Source organism: Pteropus medius, unplaced genomic scaffold (assembly GCF_902729225.1).
Source record: "Pteropus medius unplaced genomic scaffold, Ma_sr-lr_union100, whole genome shotgun sequence".
In the NCBI taxonomy this organism is placed as follows: domain Eukaryota; kingdom Metazoa; phylum Chordata; class Mammalia; order Chiroptera; family Pteropodidae; genus Pteropus; species Pteropus medius.
In genome coordinates, this window is record NW_024348242.1 from 4,390,835 (window position 1) to 4,415,475 (window position 24,641).

General features: G+C 41.8%; 1 protein-coding gene across 3 annotated transcripts; it reads right to left on the reverse strand.

Moving 5' to 3' along the window:
* Positions 1-2,723: 2,723 nt before the first annotated feature.
* On the reverse strand, positions 2,724-24,367 carry CCDC62 (coiled-coil domain containing 62). 3 transcript variants are annotated; one of them, XM_039879323.1, is made up of 11 exons: positions 24,168-24,367; positions 22,180-22,372; positions 20,178-20,344; positions 18,006-18,107; positions 16,156-16,327; positions 14,112-14,213; positions 10,161-10,246; positions 9,691-9,806; positions 7,429-8,154; positions 5,441-5,597; positions 2,745-3,252 (listed from the first exon to the last, which is right to left on the reverse strand). In XM_039879323.1, the coding sequence occupies exons 1-11, from the start codon at positions 24,201-24,203 to the stop codon at positions 3,085-3,087; spliced, it is 2,025 nt and encodes a 674-aa protein (XP_039735257.1). In that variant the 5' UTR covers positions 24,204-24,367; the 3' UTR covers positions 2,745-3,084. The 3 variants fall into 3 exon arrangements, with proteins under 3 accessions (XP_039735258.1, XP_039735257.1, XP_039735256.1); XM_039879322.1 differs by having other exon boundaries at positions 2,747-3,252; positions 10,161-10,249; positions 24,168-24,366; XM_039879324.1 differs by lacking the exon at positions 18,006-18,107 and having other exon boundaries at positions 2,724-3,252; positions 10,161-10,249.
* Between the last annotated feature and the right edge of the window lie 274 nt (positions 24,368-24,641).

Genomic DNA, 24,641 nt, shown 5'->3' on the forward strand with positions numbered 1-24,641 from the left:
AAAAGGCTGTAAAATAAGACCCTTATCCCCAGCAACAGATGGCAAAACCCTAATGAAGCAGACGGGCTGCTCGGAACTTTACTCTGGTTCCATATTGCAAAATTAAGGATTTTATACAAAATGACTTGCTTTTTCTGTAACTAGCTATATATACCCAGTTCAAAGGACCGGAGGGGAGGAGTTTGTAAAGTGCACTGCCAAGTAGATTTATGTTATTTCCCCAACATTTCCAGAATCACTTGATAATCCACTGGAAAATATATTACATCTGGAGCCAATATTTTTTCCAACTAAATGATTATCTGATTCTAGCTGTGGAATGTTAAACAGGAGATTTAATCACTCTTCCTCACCTGTAAAATGAAAGGTTGAGATGAGATATCTCTTCTGGGTCTTCGTAGCTCAAAAAATCTCTTAAGCCAAGTTTTTACCACACTCCAACAGCTTTCGTGGTTTTTGAGTCTATACCTGAGGTCACTGTTTTGCCTTTTTCCTTCACTTTTCCTATCTGTTCCATTCAAAAACATTACTCTGTAGAGGGTGCTCGGGAGACCAGGACGAGCACGAGGGGCTCCTTAAGGGGCCGGGAGAGGGGCGGGGGAAGCGAATGTCATCAGCTGCCATGTGCTGTGACATGTGCTCTGATGGAGATTCGTCCACAAACACATAGACACAGAACTACGCTGAGGACAAGAGCGAGGGAGATACTGACTGGATCTCAAGACAGGAATTTCACATAAAACCCTGAAGACGCGGTTAAGAGAAGAGCCCGAGGCCAGGAGGATGAGTAGGAGTCTGTCAGACGGACTGTACTGAAATAAAGTCACTTCCGCTATAACGCTTGCTGCGAAACTGCGAATTTGTTCCAACACATCAGATATGTTAGGGAACAATTTGAGCATCAAGTGAAGTTTGCATTTGTTTGTGTGCGATTTTGTCCACGAAAAACAGTAGGTGGACTGCAGCCAGCTGGGCTGAGCCAGCTATGCCTTGGAGGAACACAACACGTGTGCGCGCACGGCCCCCAGCTTCCCCGGTGTGTGAGGACACACATCCATCCACATCCTCTCTGATGCCCCTCCTCCTCCCACCTCCCAATCAATCACAGGCTGGAACCTCCCCAATGCAAACTTCAGGTCTTTTTCAAGGTAAAACACCATATTTGTTGCAGTATTTACGTATTTCTTAACCACTTAACACGTATGAAACTGTCCTATCATTTTGGTTACATTCCTGTCTTTTTTAAAAAATGATTCACTGACAAAGTTTTTGAGTGTCATGCTCCTAACCCCATTTTTTCCTGTAAGCCGTGTGGTTTTTATCATGCATTTTGCATTCTGCAGTGATTCTTAGAAACCGGGTCTATGCTGTATTGTAGCATAAGTTATTGTGGTTATCAAAATACTAAACAAGGCTGAGATATAATAACACATGCTCCTCTTTATTAATACATAAATTAATAAGTTCTAACAGCAAGTCTAATATTCTGTAATTGTGAGGTAGTGTTAAGTAGAAATCATATTTTAAGATATCTGCAATAACTATAATGCGAAACGAAACCATCTGTGGTCACTACTAGTGACAAAGTCACAGGTATTATGTTCTATTATGGCTTGTTTCCCATATTCAAATTGAAAGAAGTGCTAATTTTCAATTAGAGGTTAATAAAAGTAAACTTAAGTGTAATTTTTACTCCCATCGGAATTTATAGATTCCCTGAATTCTAGTCAACAAACACTGATTCGAAATCTCTGCCCAACAAATCCATAGAGACAGGAAGTAGCCTAGTGGTGGCCAGGGTCCGTGGGGAGGAGGAATGGGGCGAGGACTTCTCATGGGGACAAAGTTTCTTGTGGGATGATAAAAATGTTCTAAAATCGATTATGGTGATAGTCACACAACTGTGTAACGATACAAAAACCACTGAACTGTACACTTCTAACGGGGGAACGTTATGGTACGGACATTATACCTCAATTAAGGTGTTAAAGAAAAAAATAAAAGCTTACCAATACTTAAAATACTTCAGCTCCAAAGTAAATAAATCGATTCACTAATGGCTCAATGAGAGTTTGTCAAGAAAAAACCTTCCTAGAAAGCACTGCAAAGTCCCTACCGGTTTCTGCTTAGAAAAACTTATATGGCACACGTGGTGTGCGTGCAGGAGACGTCTTCCCTCACCTATAATAAGCAGTGTGTGATTTATACTGTTTTCTGTAAAATTAACATGTAAATATATAAGAGGTGTGGTGTAATTTAACAGGCAAGCAACTACCTGTTGAGGCTTGTGGCAATGAACCTGTTGATTCTAACGTGGTGAATATCCTAGTTTCAGATCACCTGTGTCACACAGAAACTGATTCATGGAACTCTGAACCTAACAAAAGGCCAATGTGAAGACGAGCTAAGCAAAAAATGCCACCAGAGAGGATTTCATGGAACAAGCCGAGGATGTCCGCTCTCAGTTTCTATTCAACACATATCTGGAGGTCTTAGCCAGAGCAATAATGTAAGAAAAAGAAATAAGGCATAAAGACTGAAAAAGAAATTCTATATTCACAAATTACATGATTGTCTATGTAAAAAATCCCAAGAATCTATAGAAAATCTACTAGAATAGGTGAATTTAGCAAAGATGCAAATTACAAAAGTCAACTGTAGTTTATATCATCAACGAACTTGAAAATGAAATTTAAAATAACATGTATAATGGCATCGACAGACAAAATACTAGGAATAAATTTAACAAAAGATGTGCAAGACCCCTACAATGAAAACTACAAAATATGGTCAAGAGAAATGAAGGAAGACGTAAATTAATGGAGATATACTCTGTTCACAGATATCGATTCTTTCCAAAGTGATCTATAGATTCAGTGAAATCACTATATTAGAGTGCATTTTTTGAAAACTGACAAAATGATTCTAAAATTGCTGTGGACCTGCAAAGGACCTAGGATAGGCAAAACAATTTTGCAAAAGAAAAACAAAGTAGAGGACGTATACTACACAATATCAAGACTTTCCACAGAGTAACGTAATCAATGCAGCATGGTATCTGCACTCGGGAGCTCAGAGGAGTAATCAGATACCACAGAAGGGGTCAAAGGGAAAGTGACCACGTACGTTTTTGGCGCTGCTGCTGAGAGCCTCGGAGCTGATGGGGAGCAGGGTGCTCAGCTCCAGATCTGTGACCATCTGACGAGACTCGGCCAGCAAACGCTGGAGCTTGCTGGTGGGAGAAAAATCGTCCTGGGAAGACAACACAATTTAGGGTTCTTGAAATCGAGAAGTAGTGTTAAATGTTTACGTTTACAAATACGATGTAATACGCACAAATGGTAACTATTCATTAACATTTCTGTGACTTTAGGTTATTATGTATCAAAGCAGGACATTAAATACTAGAATAAGTAAATTCCATTTATTTGTTAGCGCCTATTTGGCTAAACAATTTGACTTAAACAGAACTTGCGACAATTAATTAAGTAATATCCATGTGATAAAAGAATCCTAGGCATTGTTTAGCTTTCCTAAATCAACTTACCAAAGCCATAATTAGCATGTCAGAATACGGGCAAAGTGAAACTTTAACACTAAAGCCTTATAAGCTATTAAAAATATGTGGAAATATGCCTCAGTTTTAGTTTTCAACTTTAAGATCTGAATTTTTAGCATGCCGACTACTCTCAAAAGCACTGAGACTAATTTTTCACTAAGAAAAGTTAATTTCTAATTTTCCATGAACAATGATCAATACACTGGATCCAGAAGATGTTTCATAAATGTCTGCCAATGAATAAATACAGACTACGCACGCGCAGACACACGCGCGCGTATGCATGGACACCACAGGCATGCAATGCCACATGCTGCCTCAGAAAAACAGGTGCACACACTGACAAACCAGAGCTACAAAAGGTAATAGCTAATATTTCTCCTCCTAGTTGTAGCTTTTAAAACATTAACAGCGTTGGGGTATAAGTGACACACGATTAGCTGTGTTTAACCACATGCGCACACACACCCCTGAAACCGTGCCCACGTGAACAGCGATCACGTCCGTCACACCGCTGTCCCTTTGGAACTCCTGCCCTGAGCCCCTCCCCCCATTCCCAGACCACTGCTGATCTGCTTTCTGTCACCGCAGATTTGTTTGCATTTTCTAGAATTTTATATAAACGCATTCATACTTTTGTCTGTCTGGCTTCTTTCATTCAGCATAATTATCTTGAGATTCTCCCATGTTGCATGTGTATAAACAGCTCACTTCTTAATGCTGAGAAGGACTCCATTGTATGGATATACCAGTTTATTCACTTTTGATGTATATTTTGGTTGCTTCCAGTTCTTTTAGCTATTACAGTAAAGCTGCTTGAACATTCACGAACAAGTCCCACCACCAGTGAATTAAAGTCCCAACTGCTCCAGATCCTAGCAACACTTGGTAATGATGAATTTTTAACAAAGAGAACTAACACTCAAAAAATACCCTTTAAGGACCAGGTCCAACGACACCTCATGTAAGGCAAGCAACTGTGTGATGTCATCACCGCGCAACCGCAGATGAAGAAACTGAAGCTCAAAGAGATTCAATAACTTTACCAAGGTCACTGAGCTAAGACAAAGCAAAACGGGGATTCGAACTCAGATCAGGCTGATTTCAAAGCCAGATATCTTCCCAAAATAACACCAAAAGGAATTAAGTTGACTTGAACTTATTTCCTTTGTTTAAAGAGCTGCAGTGACGGCCTCGTGTATGATGAAGACACTGGCTGACTCACGACAGTGACAATGTAGAAACACCTCAGTGCCCGTCAGTAGGGGGGTGGACAAACTGTGGTTTATTCCACCCATGGGCTACGTGTCAATCAACGATCAAAACGAAGAGACTAGGTCTGCAAGTGTCAGCATGGATAAATGTCACAGAAGACTGACACAGTTGGAAAAGTCACACCGCAAAAGGATATAGTATTTTACCATCATGTCCATTTTGAATATACACAGAATGACTATATTATATAATGTTTAAGCATATAATTTTATGTAGTGCAAGTATAAAAATAAGCATGGAAGCAACTTCAGAATAGTGGCCAAGTGGCGTGAGGAGGGGGCATGGGGAGAACGGGATGTGGGCCTTACACTTTGTAACATTTTCTCTCTCTAACAAGAAAAATAAGGAAATGTGACAAAATGTAAACATGTTCAATCTGAATGTAGGTGCATGATTGCTTGTTATAGTCTTCGTTTTTCTTGGACATCTTGCCTAGAGCTAATCTATAGGATATTAATACTATAAAGTCCTATAACTTAAAAAAAAAAAAAACCTGAAAAATGGCCAAAATTAAGCACACTAACAAAAGGGCTGCAGGAGAATTAAAAGCGTGTTGGGGACAAGTCTTGCTGGAATAAGCTGGGTATTTCTAAGTGAAACACAAACCTTCTCACTAGGCAGTGCTGTGTCTTTGTTGATTAACAAAATCTTCGGTGAGTTCTTTCTGTCAGAAGAGGACTCTGCCTCCACCAGCTTCTCCTCCTCTCTCAAGGCCGATTTTAAAGAGCCCAAACAGTGGGAATGCTGGATGGCAATTAGCTCACTGTGAATAATAAAACCAAACAAAAACAGACACCTTAAAACAATATCAAACGCACATCACCGGTATGCTTAAACTTAAAAGTATCTCAACACAACAAGAAGAATTGTTTTTCCTTTTTAATGAAGAAGCTCAAGCTTGAGAAGAACATTACAGATTTGAATAGAATGTCTGAGTAGAATATTATAAATGAATGCGGAACAAAATTCTTAAGTTAAAGGGTAATCACAGGATAGAGAATTTCCCTCTCCCTCCAAAAAAAGAGAGAGACAGAGAGGTTTAAGGGACAGGATCACCCAAAAAAAGGAGAAAAAAAATTAACAATATGTGACAACTGCAGGTTTTTGGTTTGTGAGATGGAATCTCATTAATGGATTTTGGAAGTCCTTTCGTAAAAGCAGAGTGGCGCTGTTGTGGCTCATTAATTCTATAGTTTCTCCGTGTTATGTGTGGCCAAGCTTCCGGCTACGTGATTAAGGTCCGGGCTTGAAGCAGAGTTAATGGCAAAGGCTGCGGAGGCACAGCTGCTGGGCCCTCCCCCCTCCTCCCCACACGTAACCTGGGGCCGCCTGGGAAGAGGCTGCGTGGTGGCTCCCCGCACAGGTAACCCTGTTTGTCAGACAGACCGGCGGTCCAGAGGTGAACACGTTAGTCAGATAAAAAAGTGGGTACACAACTTCTTATAATCTAAGGCAAAATAGGAAAACAGAAGGATCTCTTCTACTTAATCAAGCACTTGTCACCCGAGGCCTTGGCAGGTGCCTCTGCTGGCACAGCGAGAAGTCGCTTGGATTATTTCAAGCCAGGGAGGTAAAAACGGTCTTGAAAGGGAACTCCGAGTTTAAATTTGGATTCCTCTCATACATGAAATTTACTATTTGTCCACCAAGCTCTTAAAACTTTCTGACACAAGCTTTTCCCTTAATTTATGCGTGTTCTTTTCAGTGGTGAAGTACATGTGGTTGTGCCTTACCGGAGGTTACAATTCCAGAAGGTCTTTAAAACCAGATATGAATAGACAGCTTTTAGTGTGATAAACAATTTTTTTTAAATTTTGCAACTAACAGAATAACTATCTGTATGATTTTTAAATTACTCAGGCTTCTAAAAAGGACAAAGAACAATCCAAATAATATGAATGCAAAAAAAAAAAAATTTAATCATGAAGTCCTACAAAAATCAGAGTGATGATCACAATACGGACCTCAATATAGAAACTTTGTCCTTTCTGTAATATAAGATTGAAGAGCTGGGTTTTATTTAAAAATCACATTTTTATAGTGTCACCCGACCACAAAATTCAGCCATTCTAACAATAAAATGAGCCTGAACAATGAAGCACATGGTAATAACTAATCTGGTTTCTTCTTAGAAAAAATCAGCAACTTTTAGCAGCTTGTCAAGTACAAGTATTCTTTCTCTTGCATGACTTTACAAAGCAAGTCTGAGAGAGACGCAGTGAACACGGAGGCAGAGCACATGGACAGGTAAGAGTGTGAGGTGAAGAGAAATGCCCACGGGGCTCAGGGTGACGTGTCCGGCTTATCAGTCCAGAACCACCGGGTGGGGGCTGGGGAAGGAAGAGCATTCCACTCTGTAAAGTGACTCCCTGTCTGGTTTTAAATAAAACATATTTACCCAACTCACGCCAACAGGCTTTGCTTTTAAGCAAAACCTTTGCCTCAGAAGCTGCCCTGGAGCCTGACCCGTCTCTGCGCACTCAAAACCCAACAGCCTGCGCCGCGGTGGGGAGAGGAACACGTGGTCTCGAATGCCCTTAGCGTTCCTAAACACTGTGGGCTCCCCGGGGGCGACGGAGGAGCGCGTCACTCACCTGGTGGAAGAGTTGTATTTCGTCCCACAGGCAGCTTCTGAACAAGTGCACACCGACTTGTGCCGCACAATTCTCTGCAGCTTCGAAGGCTTAAAAATACTCATCCACTCCATGTCGGACATTTGGCCTGGGGCTTCGATGACAAAGTTACTGGGGTGGCAGCACTGGGATTCGCACAGGTCGTTTTCACCCAAACAGGTTTCGTTTTTTTGGCAACAGGAAACTCCAGATCTTTCCACATGATCTTGATATTCAGCATCAAGCTTTTCTGGTTGTTTTGAAGCAGAGCAGCTGGCCAAGCCCAGGTACACATTGACATCGTGCCACTGCTTTTCATCAGAAAAAGTTGACATGTCCGAGAGCTGTTTGTCTTCGTTCTGAATCCCAATTCCAATACCTTTTGGTAATTTTGCATGGACCTTACACAACGTACTTTTGTTTTCGGGTTCGATCTGGAGTTTTCCTCCCAGAGACCAAGACTTCGGTTTCTCCATTAAGTTTTTTGTAAACAGAGACGAGAGAGCAATTACACTTTTTTCCCCAAATGAAGTATTAACCTGTAGCTTCTTCTCTTGGCACACGTCACAAGAGTTCTTGTCTGCCCTATTTTGCTGAAACAACGTGGTCTCAAATTTTTGGTCCTTAACCAGTGACTTCTGCTTTTTCTCCCTCTTAATATCGACTTTTGAGTGGTTATTTTCAAGGTCTGATAAACACATGTCTCTGCTATGGTGGCATTATAAAAAAATGGAAGTTATTAAGATACACTTGACACCATCATTCTAAATAGTTCAACCAAACCCCATTAGTTGAGCTAAATCCTAAAAAGACCCATTTGTCTGAAATGAAATGACAGGATATTCATTCCTTCTTCAGAGCCCAGTTTCAGCTTGACCCCCTCAGAAGTCCTGAGTGCTGAGCCCACGCATCCACCCGCCTCCCACGGTGCCTATGGTCTCACCACAAGTCATCACCTGACTCTATGTGTTACCTAAGCCACCACACAGCAAATTTCCTATTACAGCTATATTGCTCACTGCTTCATGTACAGGTCCTGTCTTCTCAACAGACTGTTTTTATATAGAGAGGCCATTTTTTAATCATCCCGGCACCTAGGACCGGCTTTAAGAAATATTAAGTAAATACTTACTGATCGATCTGATATTTCCCTTCCCAATTCTATCTCACAGTAAATATAGGTAAAGTCAGCACTGAAAAATAATGGACTCAAGGTACAAAGAGAGAGTTGGACAGTGCCGAATGTGTTTACCACTCTGCATTCATGCCCATCCCATTCATCTGCTGATATTTATGTAGCTATATATTGAAAGATGGTTTAAAGTAAAAATGACACATGTGCATAAAGTAAAATTTAAGGGTACTACATAAATGTGATGAATCTTTTAATAAATTGTCCTTTGAAGCTTTTCATGTCCTGGGGATCCAGGTATTCTGATCTGGCCTGGTGCCTATGATGTGGGACACAGAGCGTCGTGTGACAACCCCAGCACAAAGCCTGGGAAGAGAAGTGCTGGACCCGCCGTCACGCCGTCTGCACCAGCCCTCGCCCCGCGGATCCCTCTGCAGGAACCACGGACTCGTGGGCCAAGGAGCCGCCGTCAGGCCGGGGCAGGCTGGGCAGTCACGGCAGCCGCGGGGAACTTCCCGAAGCCCCGTTCCTTCCCATGACCCCTTGGGAAAGTGGACCGAATTTAACTGTGGGACAGCCACGTGCCTGTTAAACCAAACCATGCCACAGATATTTCTGTTTTAATTTTAGAGAAACCCATTTAATTCACACACGGCTCATCGTGGGGAAGGGACATCTCCTTCCAGCAGCTGGGACGAGGAAAGCCAAGGCGAGCACAGAGCTGAGAGCCCCGCTCCAGCACACCCCTTCTTCCAGGCACGTGCCTGTCCTCTGTGTCTTTCCCTATTTCTAGCCCAGTGCCTATAACACTGCGAGAGCTGAATGAATGAATAAATGATTCATCCCTGGAGTTCTACTTTAGCTCAAAGCCTCCTACACGACAGACACACGATCATGTTTAACGAATTTCTGTTATCAAGTGGCTAGATTAGGATCGTGCCTAAAACTCTAAGCCCAGGCCTGGCCACCACCCAGGAGAATGATCATCATGAGCGCACGTATGTCACAGAGGGGTTGGTAGCAGGTGCTGGCCCACAGTAAGTGCTTAACAAATACTGACTGAATGATGGAATAAAATACAAGGTTGTATTAACAGATCTTCCTAAGATTACCTGGATTCCAGGGCCTTTGATTCCTCCATCTTTGAGTCATACATCTGTATTAATTCCTGAGAATTTTCCACATTGAAATTAAGAAACTGCAGATCACTCTGTTGTTTTACATAAATCTGCCACAGATATTGATAAATGAATATAAATGTAACACTAAAACTAAATTGAGCCAATAATTTGGTACTTTCAAATTCTAAACAGTCAGACCAGATAATGACTAGAGAAACAGGCTAAATGTTTTTGCTTTTATTTTTCCTACGTTAACACTGACATTTGTTAGTCTAACTGGTCTCCTAACCTTTAATTACCATAAACAAGACCTTATCTGCTAAGCTAAAAGTGACACGCGTTCAATGTAGTTAGGGCTCCAGAAGCACCATCAACAAAATCAACAGACACACACTTTTCCTAATTTGATGTTTCTTTGTAAATGTTTCCCACCTAATAGCAAAATATAACTGGAGACGCACCTGTCTCAAATTATGCAGTTCTGCGTTCGTGCGTTCCTGCTTTGACTTTGCAATATCAAGTAACTCATCTTTCCGTTTTTCTCTCTCTGCTATTGAAGAATAAATATTATTAAAATATTTTTCATCAGCCCTATCGACACAAGCTTCTTCATTTTCAACAATTTAATGCCTGGCTAACGTTCTTTTCCCCTTGTTCCTGAATTTAAAAATAGCGAAGTGGATGGCTGAGAACAGCTGTGAAACGTGATTCTAACCAAATCCTTCATCCAATCTGAAAACTTTTGTAATACATTTAATGCTAAGTCAAAAAAGGACTCAAAGTTGTATCAACTCTATGACCAAGGTACACGTGTGTGCTTGTATGTATGCATGGATGCACACATGCATAGAAAAGTCGGGGTGCAAGGAGGCCAACACATTAAAAAGTTATATTTGGATGGGAGGATGAATGACAATTATTTTCCTCTCTTCTTCTGGGGAGGGAGAGGTTGATTTTAAATCTTTAAAATATATACATATTACTTTAAAGTTTAGTTTTTTTCACACTGCACAGGTAACTTATGAATGTATTTTCGTTGTAAAAATCCAAACATATTACCTCTACCGACAGAAAAAAATCAACAGTACAAGGGGCAAAAATCACTATTTTTACCAATAGGCCAGTCAGCCTGATATAATCTCACAATCTGGCCCTTCCTATGTGTTCTCACTGACCAAAACCGATGATGTTTGTACCTGTGGGGTCCCCACAGGCAGATAACCGGTATTTCCATTTTAATGAAAAAAGCCCAGCATTCTTTTAAAGACTTCCTATTTCTTTAAAAACTCCTTTTACCTGATAGGTGATTCAGATTCAGAATTCCATTTAGTAAACGTTTTACTTTCAATTTCTTAGTTCAAAGAGACAGAACAGAGATATATTCTTTTAAAATCTTCACTCTTTTACAAAGACCACAAACATTTTGCTGAAACACGGACACTTCACTATTATTAGAATGGGAAACGAGAAATCGGTATTTTAAAAAGTTTCATAACTTGGTAAATGAAAATCCACAGAAAGGAAAGAATCTGAAGTGCTTGCTATACGAAGACTTGTACCAAAAAAATATTAATATTACTCTTAAGGAGAAATCTTTTCATTCATATAGAAGTGAGAAGTCAACAAATGCTTCACTTTAAAAATCAATCTTTACAAGAAGTTCAAACTAAACGTGTAAAATGACCCTCTAATTACATGAATCAGTTTTAAGTAAATCTGATAAAATCTAAATCAAAATTTACATCTTATATCTATAGTTTTTCATAAAACACTGTTTTCACATGTCATTTCTGTAATGGATGAAAAAGAATAAAAATATTTATCTTTATCACATTACATTTGGAACAGTACAAAAACTATTTCAGGACAAAGGCATGTGCTTTGCTACAGACTGTCACTCCACCTGGACAGCAATTCTGCAGTGTTTGCTGGTGGCCACAGGAGACCAGGAAGAGTGGGAAGGATCTGGGCAAAATCACACACACACACAGTCACACAACCTCCGACTTGGGTCTGCAGCTTGTTTGACTTTAAAGGTAGTCCTTGTGCACACGACGGAGAACGTGGAAAGCTCAGTGAAGGCCGCGGTGCCAGGTTCAAACGACTATGTCTTTTCTATTCAGTTCTGAACTTTTTTGCATTAATTGCGTCAACACCATAACGAAAGCAGACATAGGTGGTGGACTTGCATTATTTATACGGAGTTGTATTTAGCTGATGTGAACTCGATCATATGCACGAAGGAAAAATTTTAAAAAGGAAGCGCAGCTACTTTGGACAGTGGAAGTGATGCCCACAGCGCATCTGTGAGTGTCAGCTGGTCTCGAGTCCACGCGCCTCTCGTGTTAACGGCACCGTGACCCGCTGCGTGCACTCTTAGTCCTCAGAGACTTGTTTTGGATGCAGCACGCTCCCTAAACAAAAGCCAACCACTTTATCAGGCGTTCAAGACTAATCTTAAATATATTTGAGTTTTGCCTTAATCTCTAACTTTAGAATAATCTACTGTTGCGTAACAGGCAATTCCACTGTAAATATAAACTGTTTTCCAAGATCACATACTTTTCTACCCGGCTGGGTGTAGCTGAGAGATCAAAGTGGACTGTCGGAGAACACAAAGGGGTCTGGAACTCTCTGCCGATACCTGCCCGAGCACGCAGCCCAAGAGAGACAGCACTGAGGTCTGGACCCGGCCAAATTCTGCTCAAGGCCCTGCCTTTCACTGACCAGGAGACCTCAGGCAGGCCACTCGGTCTCAGAGGGCCTCACCTCAGGGCTGTCGGGCCCTTGGAAGTGTAAGCTACTATCGCCGTTTCATTTGCAAACTTCTTGTAAGCATCTGTACAAATGAAACGTGTCCTTAAGCCTCTGGGAAGCACTTCGTCTTCAACAAGAGGAAAAAGAGTTTTGATCTTAAAAGTACATTTTTAGGACATCTTCCAACTTCAACTAAAATGTCTTACTTTTTAGCCATAGCACCTGACAGTATATTATTATGGTAAACCTTTTAATATTATTTTTAGGTTTAACTCACTTTTATAATTTAAATACACAAAAATTGTTTTGAGACACTGGTATGAATAGAAAAGATGTTTAAGAAATCAGCTTAGGAATTGATAAAAAAAGTTATTTCGCAAAATGGATTCATTATAGTATTATGTAATAAATTCTATATATTTTACCTGGTCACACATAAGAGAATGTATGAGCAAAAAATGGTGAATCAAAAAGAAAAGACACTGTTTCTTCCTCTGACCTCTGGCAGCGTTTTATTCACAGCATTTGTATAGCACTGAATTCTCTGGGCCTGTGAGCTTCTTAGCAACTAAAAGAGTGCCTGGCACACAAATGCTGACCCAAAGGTGTTTGGACTCAGCTCTGAAGCTACTAATACATATATATCTTCTATCTCTCTGTCTCCGTCTCCGTCTCTGTCTCTGTCTGTCTCTCTCTCTTTAGCAATATTACTGAGACAAAGCGATCCTAAAAATAATGGAAATAGTGGCCTCTAGTGGTAGAAAATGCATCCTTTAAATACATGAGATTTAAATTAGGAACTCATTTTATTTGAAAAAATTTTAATAGAACACTACATTTTGCCCTCTAACTTATAGAAATGTATTCTCTTCCTATAAGGAGAGGCACTGAGGGTAGGTGTAGACCCCCAAAATGTTCATTTAATTCTATTTGGAATTTTACCTCCAAATCTATTATTTTCCTAATACAAACTACCAAAAAGCCGAAGAAAGTCTTCGTGGCTGGCAGGGACAGAGAAGAGATCTACAGACTAGTGATATCCAGCTGGGAGCAGAAAAAGGAGAGGCTTCGCTAGCGGAAATTCTAGACACTGAAGTGGGCGGGAAGAGGACGAAGCGTGAGGGAATGTGGGGGGGGCGGGGGTATGAAATGCAACTTCTACGTTCATCGGACGGGGCCTAAGTTACACCTTACTGATAAACTTGCTTTTATAGCATGAAAAAAATTCACCCCCAACGTTATTACTTTACGGTCACTCTGATGTAACACATGAGTATTTTTCCAACTGTAATAATTATAGGCAATCGATTTGCAAAACAGGAAAAATGTTGAATTGCTAATTTTTACATAGTATTTGCAAAGGTATAAACATCCTTCCTCCTTTGATTCATAAGATTCTTTTTTAATGAATTTTTAGTGAGAAGGACAGTCACACACCTGATCTGGGAGGGAGGCAGACCCTCGTTTTAGAGAAGAGGAAGCAGTTAACTAGGAGGCATGATAACCGCTTTCAAATCCCCTGCCTGGGCCCTCCCCGTATCTAAAGGGTATTAAAATATATGTGTATATATTTAGTCTGTCATAGTAGTACTGTAGAAAGTTCAGGTCGCAAATATATAACTATTTAATCACTTCAACTAATTATCTATTTTTACCAGTAAAAACCAATTCATCATGCAGGCAACTTTTCTCTTGCTTGAGGCGAATGATCTCTTCTCGTTGTTCATTATTTTCTGTTGTCTTTTCATTTAGATCCTCTTCATAAATAGAAGGAAAAAAAAGTCCTCAGATAAATAGCAGTTCCTAAGAGAATACACACTATGAATGCCTCGCATGACCTCAGCAACCCTCCCAGTTAATCCAAAGTCCCATGAATGTCAGTCCATACGCGCCCGCATCCGACATCTCCCTGCGTGCCTAGCGCTGCCCACTGGCCTCCCTGCTCCAGCCTCGCCCGCTGTCCCCAGAGCAATGGGGCTCTGCTCACGTCACCTCTCTGTTATGCTGAGGGCGAAACCCAAACTCACCGTCAGCCCTGCGCGGCCTGGCCCTGCCTTTCATGCTCCCTCTTCCTCTCTGTTCCTGGGACGTGTCCCAACCTCGAAACCCACCACTGGGGCTTTTGCATTTTCTGCCCCTTCTGCCTGGAAGGTTCTTGACCAAGATCTCCATATGGCTGGTTCTTACTATCTCTAAGTTTCAGCTCAAATGTTCTCTTCGAAGACATTTCAGTCCACCCAAACGAAATGAGTCTCTGTCCCTCTCTCTAGTCTACCATCTATTACTGCTTTTCTTAAAAAAAATAGTTTAATGGACATTCAATTTCTGAAATAAGGCATAAATATTGATGAAACAGACTTTTTACTTGACTATCTCACCTACGTATACATAGCATCCAGTAAATATTTACCAAACACCTATAATGTACCCAGGAGCTGTGCCACTAACTGTAGATCTGAAGAAAAGGGTCGGTCCCCGACATCAAAGGGCCTACAGTATGACTACGGCTGCAGTCACAAATAGAGCCACAAATGGAGACAAAACCTATTATCTGCCACAAGTCAGGGCATCATGTGAACGAGATTGAGTCTTTTAGGTTAAACCGGCCACAATAAACTTGCAGTTTCAACAGCAGCTCGCTGCCTCGCGAGGCACTCACTATGGATGGACAGACAGATGGTGGGACGCAGAAGAAACCCCCCCACAGCATGGCTCTGTCACCTGAAGGGTGCTTTTCCACCGTGGGAGTCAGTCTTCGTGCCTAGCGTGATGACCATTTATAAAGGGTGATGCTATGGGTGCGGATGGAAGGCCAAAGAGACAGCTCCTCAGCCCGGCAGCCTGAGGAAGGTGGGGCCCCGCCCCGGCCTCGAAGACGAATTTAAATTCTGACTCCATCACCTACGTCCATACTCAAGCGCACAGCACTAACCTATCTGGTATACCTGGCCTTCGCTTCGTTATAAAACTTCAAGTGACACTACTCAGAAAGAAACGGATCATGCAGTTACTGTGAGAATGCAAACAGAAAAGGAGGACCCGAAGGAATTTTAAAACCGACCACGCACGGAAGGCCAGTCTGGCAGGCTGTGCTGTCAGTGCTGGTTCCTCGTCCCTCCCGCCAAGGGGCAGAGGGTGTTTCTCTACTGCTTGACCTAGGGCTGAGCCATGTGACTTGCTCTGGCCAACAGAATGAGGGGGAGGCGAGGTTGTGTCAGGTCCTCACGAGTTTGTGCTTCTCTTAAGCTCCTGCCTCCACCGTCGGGGGAAGCGCCCAGGCTGGCCTACAGGTGGGGAGGTGACACTCAGGAAGCGGAACTGCGCCAGGATGAACAGCCCGGCTGGGCCCAACTGAGACCGGTCCATTCCCGCTTCCAGGTGCGTGCGTTTAAGAAAGGCTCACTGCTGCAAGCCACCAGGACAGTGTCGCCGGTTCTTACGAAGTATGTACTGGCAACAGCTAACTGTATGGCAAAGGCAGGATTATTTTTAAAACATAACGCATTATGCAGTTTTCCCAACTCTGTTATTTATCTTGCAATGCAAAAATTGCAGCATAATTCTATGCACACAAAATGAACACTTCGTGGTAAGACCTAAAGCCAGCAACAGACCTAGTCTCAATCATGAGATTGAGTGAACCTGAATAAGGAAATATATTCCCAGGACAAAATGCTTAAATTTATGTCTCTTTCTTACCTTTTAGTTTATTAATTTCAATCTTAAGCGTCTTCAATTTCTGCTTACAATCTTGCTTTTCTTTCACGATACAAGTCTCCACCATCTTGGCGTCGCGTAAGGCATGCTCTAATAATTTGAATTTACCCGAGCAGTCCGCGATGTGACTGACTGCCTCAATAATATCTTTGTCCTATAAACCAGATGTGAAAACTGTTATATGAGGTTTTTAAATTCCAACTAATCGATGCGAAAAAATTACATTTGTTAAGAAGTCATTGTGTGCCAGACTGCATTCTAAGCATTTTTCAGGGGTAATTCATTTAATCTGCACGGTAACTCTCTGAGGTACTATTATATCCCCACGCGACAGACGAGACACTATTAAATTGTCCACGATTACACAACTAACTAGTGATGGAGTTGACTAGCCAGCTGGCCCCGGAAACCACACACGACCCAGCATGGAAAGCTTAGGACCAGACAATTCAACTAAGAAAACCTAAGAGCAACAGGAGGCCTGGTGGCCCTTGAGGGGGCTTCCGCTCTGCATTACAGATAACCCCATGGGCCCTGCTCTTCCTCCCTTTCTTTTCGGCTGGTTAAAATGACTCCAAGACCCTATTTAAAACCTACCCAATTCAGAACTTCTTAGTGTCAAGGTAACTGTTTTAATTACAAAAAAAGGTATCTGCTTGTTGAAAAGCAATTCAAACAATACCTAAAAGTATAAAAATACTAAGTGAAAGTTCTCTCCCTCCCCTACTAATAATTTTTTTTTTTTAGGCAAGGCAACCCTTAGTTGACCTCACAGATTGTAAGGACCTTGCCAGCTTACAATCTCTTATTTTTTATTTTTTACAGCACCTGATCTTCCATCCAAGTACTCACCAGGCCTGACCCTGCTTAGCTTCTGAGATCAGACGGGATCGGGCTTGTTCAGGGCGGCGTGGCCGTAGACACTAATAACTATTATCAGCAGGTCTGACCTCTGCTGGAGGACAAGGCTTTCTGCCCTAGCATGTGTGATCATGAAAAGTCTCGCAGTCTGCACATCTCACACTAGGAGGGCTCATGGGAGAAAGGGGGGCTGGACAGACCGTTTAAAAGCTGATGGGACTTTGTGATCAGACCAATGGCAAAAAATCCGGCAGTCCTCTTGGGTACACAAATACAGTTCAGCAAATGCCAACACAGATGCGTCAGGAAGCCAGTCCTCTTCAGCATCCTCGTTACACTCAGAGCTTCGCCAGGCAGGTCGCTACGACGGAAGCCGTGGTGGTTGGTGAAACCACTCAACTAGTCGCCACTTGGCTAAAGGCAATTCTGAAGCTTTTAATATTTTCTCTTTAATTTTAAGAAAGCTTGCCCCTGATCACCTGAAAACACGAATGTGCTGGGGAAAATCACACATGAATCAGCATGAGTGTTCTATTCCGCCACCACCATTTCCCTACGAGCCGGCTGTCAAACACGTGTTACGGCCGAAGAGACCGTTCGCCAGTCACTGTTTATGGCACGTCAGTAACTATACGCATAACTGCTCGGCTGCTAACAGGTCTTCTCTCCAAGAAAAATGATCAACCAGCCAGCTGACGGCCAGTGACCTTGTGCGACCTCACAATGGATGCCTCAGAAGGAAACGAGGTAATCTGGGCCCAAAAGTGGAGACCTGCCTCCTCTCTCAGGGCCTCGGAGTCATTTTAAACTTGTTTCCCTCGTTTCTAAAATGAGAATTTCAACAAAGAGAGCAATACCGGCAGTTCTATCTATTTGCGTTGCTATGGGACTTAAGTAAGATCATGTCTGTGACTATACTACATAAGCTACGAAGTACCCCAGCAAATGGAGGCAGTACTATTTGAAATTACCTTTAGCTTTATCATGGTCGTGAGAGCCTGTTCTCGAGCTTGTAATTGTCCTACCTGAGCAGAAAGTTCCACTAATGTGTTGCTGAGATTTTCGTTTCTAGCCTACAAGGGAACAACACATAAATACTAATTTGTGAGTCATTTAAAAGCTTTCATTACTATCATCAGCCACAATCTGTGCTCATTCTTCTGGGTTTTTTTTTAGCTTTTTTTAGTAATAAAGTGGGCTAAGTAAGCAGTCACTGAAAAGGAATACAAATATCTATTTCCCCATTACCTCTCGCATCCTCTCAATATTGTGTTTGCTCATCTGGATTATTGGTAATGTCTGTACGCGTGTCTACTTCCTAATGCCTTTTATGTATAATTCTAGGTTGGCAAGAAAGAAGGAAAGAAAGAAATGAATGAAAAGTGAATCAGTAAGAGATTGCCTCTGCTGAAAATAAAATAGCATTGGTAAACTTCTGTGTGTCTTCCTTTAATTTTATTTTTCACTCTGTGTTGAAGGAACTTCATATTGGGGTATTCTCATTTATGAGATTTTTTTTAAAACCATAGAACTATATATGATATAATTATTGAGTATATGATGAATTTATTGGTTAGAAAAAATAATCAGGCTTTTTAAAAGATAACTCTATGGAGGAAAATGAAATTCATGTTATTAAGTGAAAGAAGCCAACCTGAAAAGGCTACATACTATGTAATTCTACCTGTACGACATACTAGGAAAAATAAAACGACGGAGACAGTAAAAAGATCCGTGGTTGCCAGGGGTCGCGGGAGGGAGCAATGGAGCCCAGAGGACTTTCAAGTGGTGAAACTACTCTGTATGACACTGTAAGTGGTTACATGTCATCATACATTTGTCAAAACCCACAGAATACACACCACCAAGAGTGAACCTGAATGTAAGCTATGGACCCTGGGGGATAATGACGGTCTGTACAGACTCACTGATGACAACGCATGCACTGAGGTGGTTGGTGTAGAATGTCCACAGGGGGGAGGCTGTGTGTGGGGAAGGCAGGGGATGTATGAGGAATCTCTGTATGTTCCACTTTAAAACTGCCCTAAAAAATAATGTTTATTAATTTACAAAAACCATCCCACTATAGACTGAATTGCATCCTCCCAAATGCATATGCCTAACCCCAATGTGACAGTATGTGGAGATGGGCCTCTGGGAGACAGTTAGGTTCAGATGAGGTCATGCAGGTGAGGCCCTCAGAATGAGATAGTACACTTACAAGAGGAGACACCACAGAGCTTGCTTGCTCTCTCTCCATGGCTTGAGGACATACACAGCAAGAAGGTAGCTGTCTGTAAGCCACAGAAGAGAGCCCTCACCAGAAACCAACCATGCTGGCGCCCTGATCTTGGACTTCTAGCCTCTAGAACTATGAAGAAAGAAATTTCTGTTGTTTAAGCCACCCAATCTATGGTGTTTCACTATGGCAGCCCAAGTGACTGTTACATTTCCAGTTTTTAATTCAACATATCAATAGATTCTAGAATAGTTTTTACTTATTTTAGAGACAGAAACTGTCTAGAATAGTAATCTGAAAAAAAATTTTAAAGGTATAAAATAAAATCTATACTATTACAATGAATTATATAAGACTCATATTACTAAGACCTATACTAATATCATTATAAAAAAATATGAAAAATATAACAAAAAATAATGGCTTTTTTTGTGCCTCTCATAAACACGAGCTCAAAAAATATCTGGTGACTGACAAGCTGAACTGAAAATTAAAAAACCAGACTTAAAGATTTTATTCTCCACACGCCACTAACATGTGTAGATATTTGTTTATCATGTCAGCTACGACACAAGTCTTTAGAAAGCATAATTTCAAGCTACCAAAATTTATGATGGTGACCTCAGACTTTGAGAAAGGCTTTCTAAAATGACCCATTGTTGATACGGCGTAACAGTTAGAAAAGGGTTGTAATGAAGCTTCTTCAAGACAGAACAGCACTGTGCAGCGAACCGAAGCAATGCAATGGATAGGAAACTGATGACTGATGACGGAGGGATGGATGGATGTGCTTTCCCACACACACACGCACGCATTTTTAATGGAGAAATTTAAGTCTCCATTTTCAATAACTGAAACACAAACAGAATTTGAGCAGTGAAGCTTATCACGACATAAAACCAACCTCGAGGTCTTCAGAGAGGAGGGAGGAATGAGTTGCCTTTTGAGCCATTTCCTGGAGCTGGAGCTGAGTCTTCTGAAGAGCCGTCTGGCATTCGATTTGATTCGATTCAAGGGTTTTTACCTTCTTTGTGAGTGACTTGATTATTTCAGTTCTTTTATGTAGTTCACCTGAGGGAAATTTCATCAATTTATTTGGGGTCAGATCTGAAGCTTAAAATGTATTATTTTCCAACACATCATTAAAAACTAAGTGTGCTAAAGAATTTTTTAAAAGATAATTCTTTTCAAAGTTTTATTATAAAATGTGTGATACTGTACCCCATTCGAGGAATAGAACACTGTAGGCAACTCCTGTATGTCACTTACTGAACAGAATCTCTCCAATTTCCACTTTCCCAACCACTATTCTGATCTTAATAATTTCCTTACTTTTTATTATAGTTTTACCACCTATGACCACATCCCTAAAAATCGTTTAATTGGAACCATCTATAAATGGAAGTAGACTTTATAAATTCTTCTGTCTGCTTTTTTCACTTAAGTATGCTCCTGAGATTGATCTATATTGCTGGAACCCTGTCTGTACACTGTCATTTCTATAAAATGTCCCAGTATATGACTATGCCAAAATCTATCCATCTATATTCTATTACTGATGGTCACTGGGTTGTTTCCACTTTGCAGATATAATGAACAATGTTGCTCTGAATAGTCCTGTCCATGCATCTTGGTGCGTTTTTGCAGGAGTTCCTCTCTAGCCCGGCTACCCAAAGTGGTCCTTGGACCAGCAGCACTGACATCACCGGGAACCTGTCGGAAATGCAGACTCTCAAGCCCCAGACCTATTGTATTAGAATCTATAGGTTTACAAGATCCTGAGGCCATTCATGTGCACACTGAAGTGGATGGAAACGCTGGGACAACAGTTATGTGTATCTTCAACTTTACGAGAAACCGTGAAACGATTTTCCAAAGTAGTTGTACCAACTGACACATTTACCAGCAGTGAACAGCCTTCTGGTGGCCCCATGCCTTTACCGACACCTGATAATTTCTACCCGGCTGGTAAGTGTGAAATGTTGTCTCACTACGGTTTTAATTTTCATTTCCTAATTACTAATGAGAATGAGAACCTTTTTATATATTTATTGCCCATTCAGTTTTCCACGAAATGCCTATTCAAGTTCCTTATTTTAAATACAAATACTGATGGTTATATATATATAATGTTACCTTGTTCTTGAACATGTTTACACAAAATATTTTATGTGATCTTATATTACATCTAATATGCAACTATAGTAAACAGTGTGTTTAGGTGTATCTACGTGTAGACAGGGTATGGGAAAAGTAAAATCAGATGGTCCTCAAAGAAATGGAAAACTTATGCATATTTAGATTGTCATATTTACAGGATCCTTGTGTAATATAAAGAAAAAGGTGCAGTATGGTTATCTTTCTATTAAACAGATCTAGTGTTTTCCCCTCTAATACTCTCGTATCAACGTAGTGTCAATAGAACATTCAGACTTTAGGGCAGCACTAAAGGAATAAAAAAGAACTAAAATATGGAACAAAAAAATTTTTGCAAGCCATTTTTGAGATTGCTACCATTTTAAAAGATGACTGTGTTAGATACTTAAGATCAAATTCAATATCAAGAGTTTAAAATCTTTAGTCAGTTCATGAGAAATGGTTAGTTCTGTGGCATCCTTATCTATATTCTAGCTCAAAACTAATTTCCTAAAGACGCGCTCTTGGCACTCCATGTTAACTGGAGCTCTACCCAGCACGCTTTCTACGTTTAAGTGCTTTGCCTGCCCTACTTTAATTCGCATTGTTTGTTTGATTGTGAGTGTTCGCAAAGTCCTCCTCTCTTCAATGAAACGGAACTCCAGGACAGCAGGCACAGTGCTGAGGTAATCTTCTTTCTCTAGCATTCTCATTTTAATGTGTTAGCCTATTAGAAGTGCACAACGGGTGTTACTGAATGCATTTCTGACCTTCTAACTTGCTGCAACGCTCTTCCAAAGTCAATACTTTCTGCCGATCCTCTTCCCATGAAAGAAGTTGTCTCTGATGTACTGCAACCATATCATTGAGCTCTTTATCACGATCTTTTAATTCTCCAATGAGCAGCTGCAGCTCTTTCCGTTGTTTCTCGATAGTGGAAATCTCGACTTCTGACCCGATGTTCTGATCATAGAAAGTGGTTTCACAGCAGAATAAAACTAATCAATAACATAAATCGGCCAAAGCACATTTTTCAAATAATTATATCTTCTTTTGCTGCCAATCTAAGGTAGTTAAATTAACTTTCACTCACTGTGTATAACATGGTATCAAAATTATGTGTACTTAAAACAAGCGTCCACACCCGCTACGCCCTCTACGGCTATCATTTTGTCATGGCACATACACCACTCTTGAAAATTCAGACCGTCTGTAAAACCTCCATTGGCTAATCACAAATGAACCTGTTTCTGCATATTTTTCTTTACCCAGCCTCTCCTTGTATCAATCAACAATATATTATCCCTCACCTTGCCCAGGAATCCTGGGGTGATCAAGTAAAGGGAAACATGGAAATAAGTACTGTTTAAATGCAAGTAATTCTCATAACATCTAACACATCTTTAAATACTCAATCTACCAAGAACAATTTAATATTAAGACTGGTCCAAACTCAGCATATCTATTTGAAAATAAATTTTGTAAAGGAAAATTTTCACGCACACGCACACAGAAGACAGAAGAAGAGCACAATGAACCCCCACACACGCAGTGCCCAGGTGCTGCTCTTATGAAGATTTTCTCGTTTCAAATTTTTTGTTGTTGTTGTTATTGACAAAAAATACATTGCACTCTTACATACTTCGGTATGCATCTCTAAAAATGAACATTTTTACATAACCACGATGCCCTTTTCACACCGACCAAAGCTACCTACAACAATTCCTTTCAAGCATACATCATTTTAAAGTCCAGTGCAGTGAAACTGGTCTGACCTGAAGTGTGAATCCAGAATTAGTCACTTAGTGACCCTCTAACCTTGGGCAAGTTACTTAACTCCTCTAAGCAGATAGTTTCCTCGCCGGCAAAATGCTAAAAACAGCACGTGACCTCTTAGAGTTGTGTGTATTGTGGAAGATGAGCTCTGTCAAGCGCTTGACAGTACTTGGCACTTAGTAGGCACTCGACAAACATTAGCTATTAAGATTAAGTCACCTTTCAAAATATGGTTCCGTCCTCATCTGTGAAATAAAGAACTAAACAAAACACGTTGCTTTAATAATTCTAGCTTAAAGACAGTCAAGTTCACCAGAGTCTCATCTACATCATTCCTATTTTCTGAAAAATAAGATTTGTAAATAGATAATAACGAATGAACTACAGTTACTCACTAGTACATAAACAGAGAAAATGGAATTTGGAGCCAAAGGATTCCAAATCACAAGACTTGAATTCCGGTCTTTGGTAAGCCACTCATTAATTCACTCATTCATGCCACAAAACATTTACTGCGCACCAAGTGGCTTGGGAACACAGCAAAGGGGCGCGCGGGCGAAGAGCATGTATAGTCCAGCATCGGAAAACCGGCAATAGTCCCAGTGTACAAAAAAGTTCATCTCACAGTATAGACCGACACATGCACACTTCGGGCAAGTTCGCTTTCCAGACTTTTTGCGGAAACGGAGTTATGACTGCGCCGCCCCCCACTGGCTGCTCCCTCTCCGCGAGCGCCCGCTGTCATCGTTAGGCGGGCACCCGGTCCCTGCACTCGTCCCTGCGCCTGGGCTGAACGTCAGGGTCCCCGGAGGTCAGGAGACCGACGCGACGCCCCGTTTCTCCTCGACGACCCGCGCGCGGTTTTCAATTTAGGCGGAAACCGTGCCTTAAAAGCCCCCCGAGTTCGGCCAGGATGCACGTCGTGCCCCGAGGCCTGCCGTCCGCTCGCCCCGGGAACGGCGGGCCCGCGGCGGCCGCTCACCTGGCGCCCGGCGAAGAAGGTCGCCGAAGGGTTCATAGGCGTGTCCTCCGCCGCCGGAGAAAGTCGCTGTGCGCAGCGTCACCTTAGAAACGCCATAGGCGCGCCTGCCCGGAGCGGCGGGGGGCGAGCCCCGAGCCCCGGAGCCCCGCGCCGCGGCCGGCCCCGCAAGCCCTCCCCAACCGCCCCTCCAGCGGAGCGCGCCGCCCGCGTCGCCGAGGGGGTCGGCCCGCTCTCGCGACATCTCGGCGGCCGCGCGACCCGGCGCGCGATGCCGGCTCCCACCCCGCCCGGCGGGGGCGCCTTCCCGGCCTGGCTTCTTGCAAAGCCGAGCCCCGGGGCGCGCGAATGGTTTAACTGAGAACGTAAAATCCATTGCCTACGGGCCGCGAAGTACCGGTTCTTTTCCAGTCCCCAGTGAATGATGAAGCAAATTGAAGGATGTCTCTGTCCCCGTCGCCCCGGGTTTGGACACTC

Excerpts from the sequence above, each read along its gene's own strand:
- CCDC62 (XM_039879322.1), bottom strand. The coding sequence starts at position 24,203 with ATGAACCCTTCGGCGACCTTCTTCGCCGGGCGCCAG. Across the intron at positions 18,108-20,177 it reads TCCTCTCTGAAGACCTCGAG|GCTAGAAACGAAAATCTCAG; the intron begins GTTGGTTTTATG and ends GTTCCCTTGTAG. Across the intron at positions 16,328-18,005 it reads CGACCATGATAAAGCTAAAG|GACAAAGATATTATTGAGGC; the intron begins GTAATTTCAAAT and ends TCTGGTTTATAG.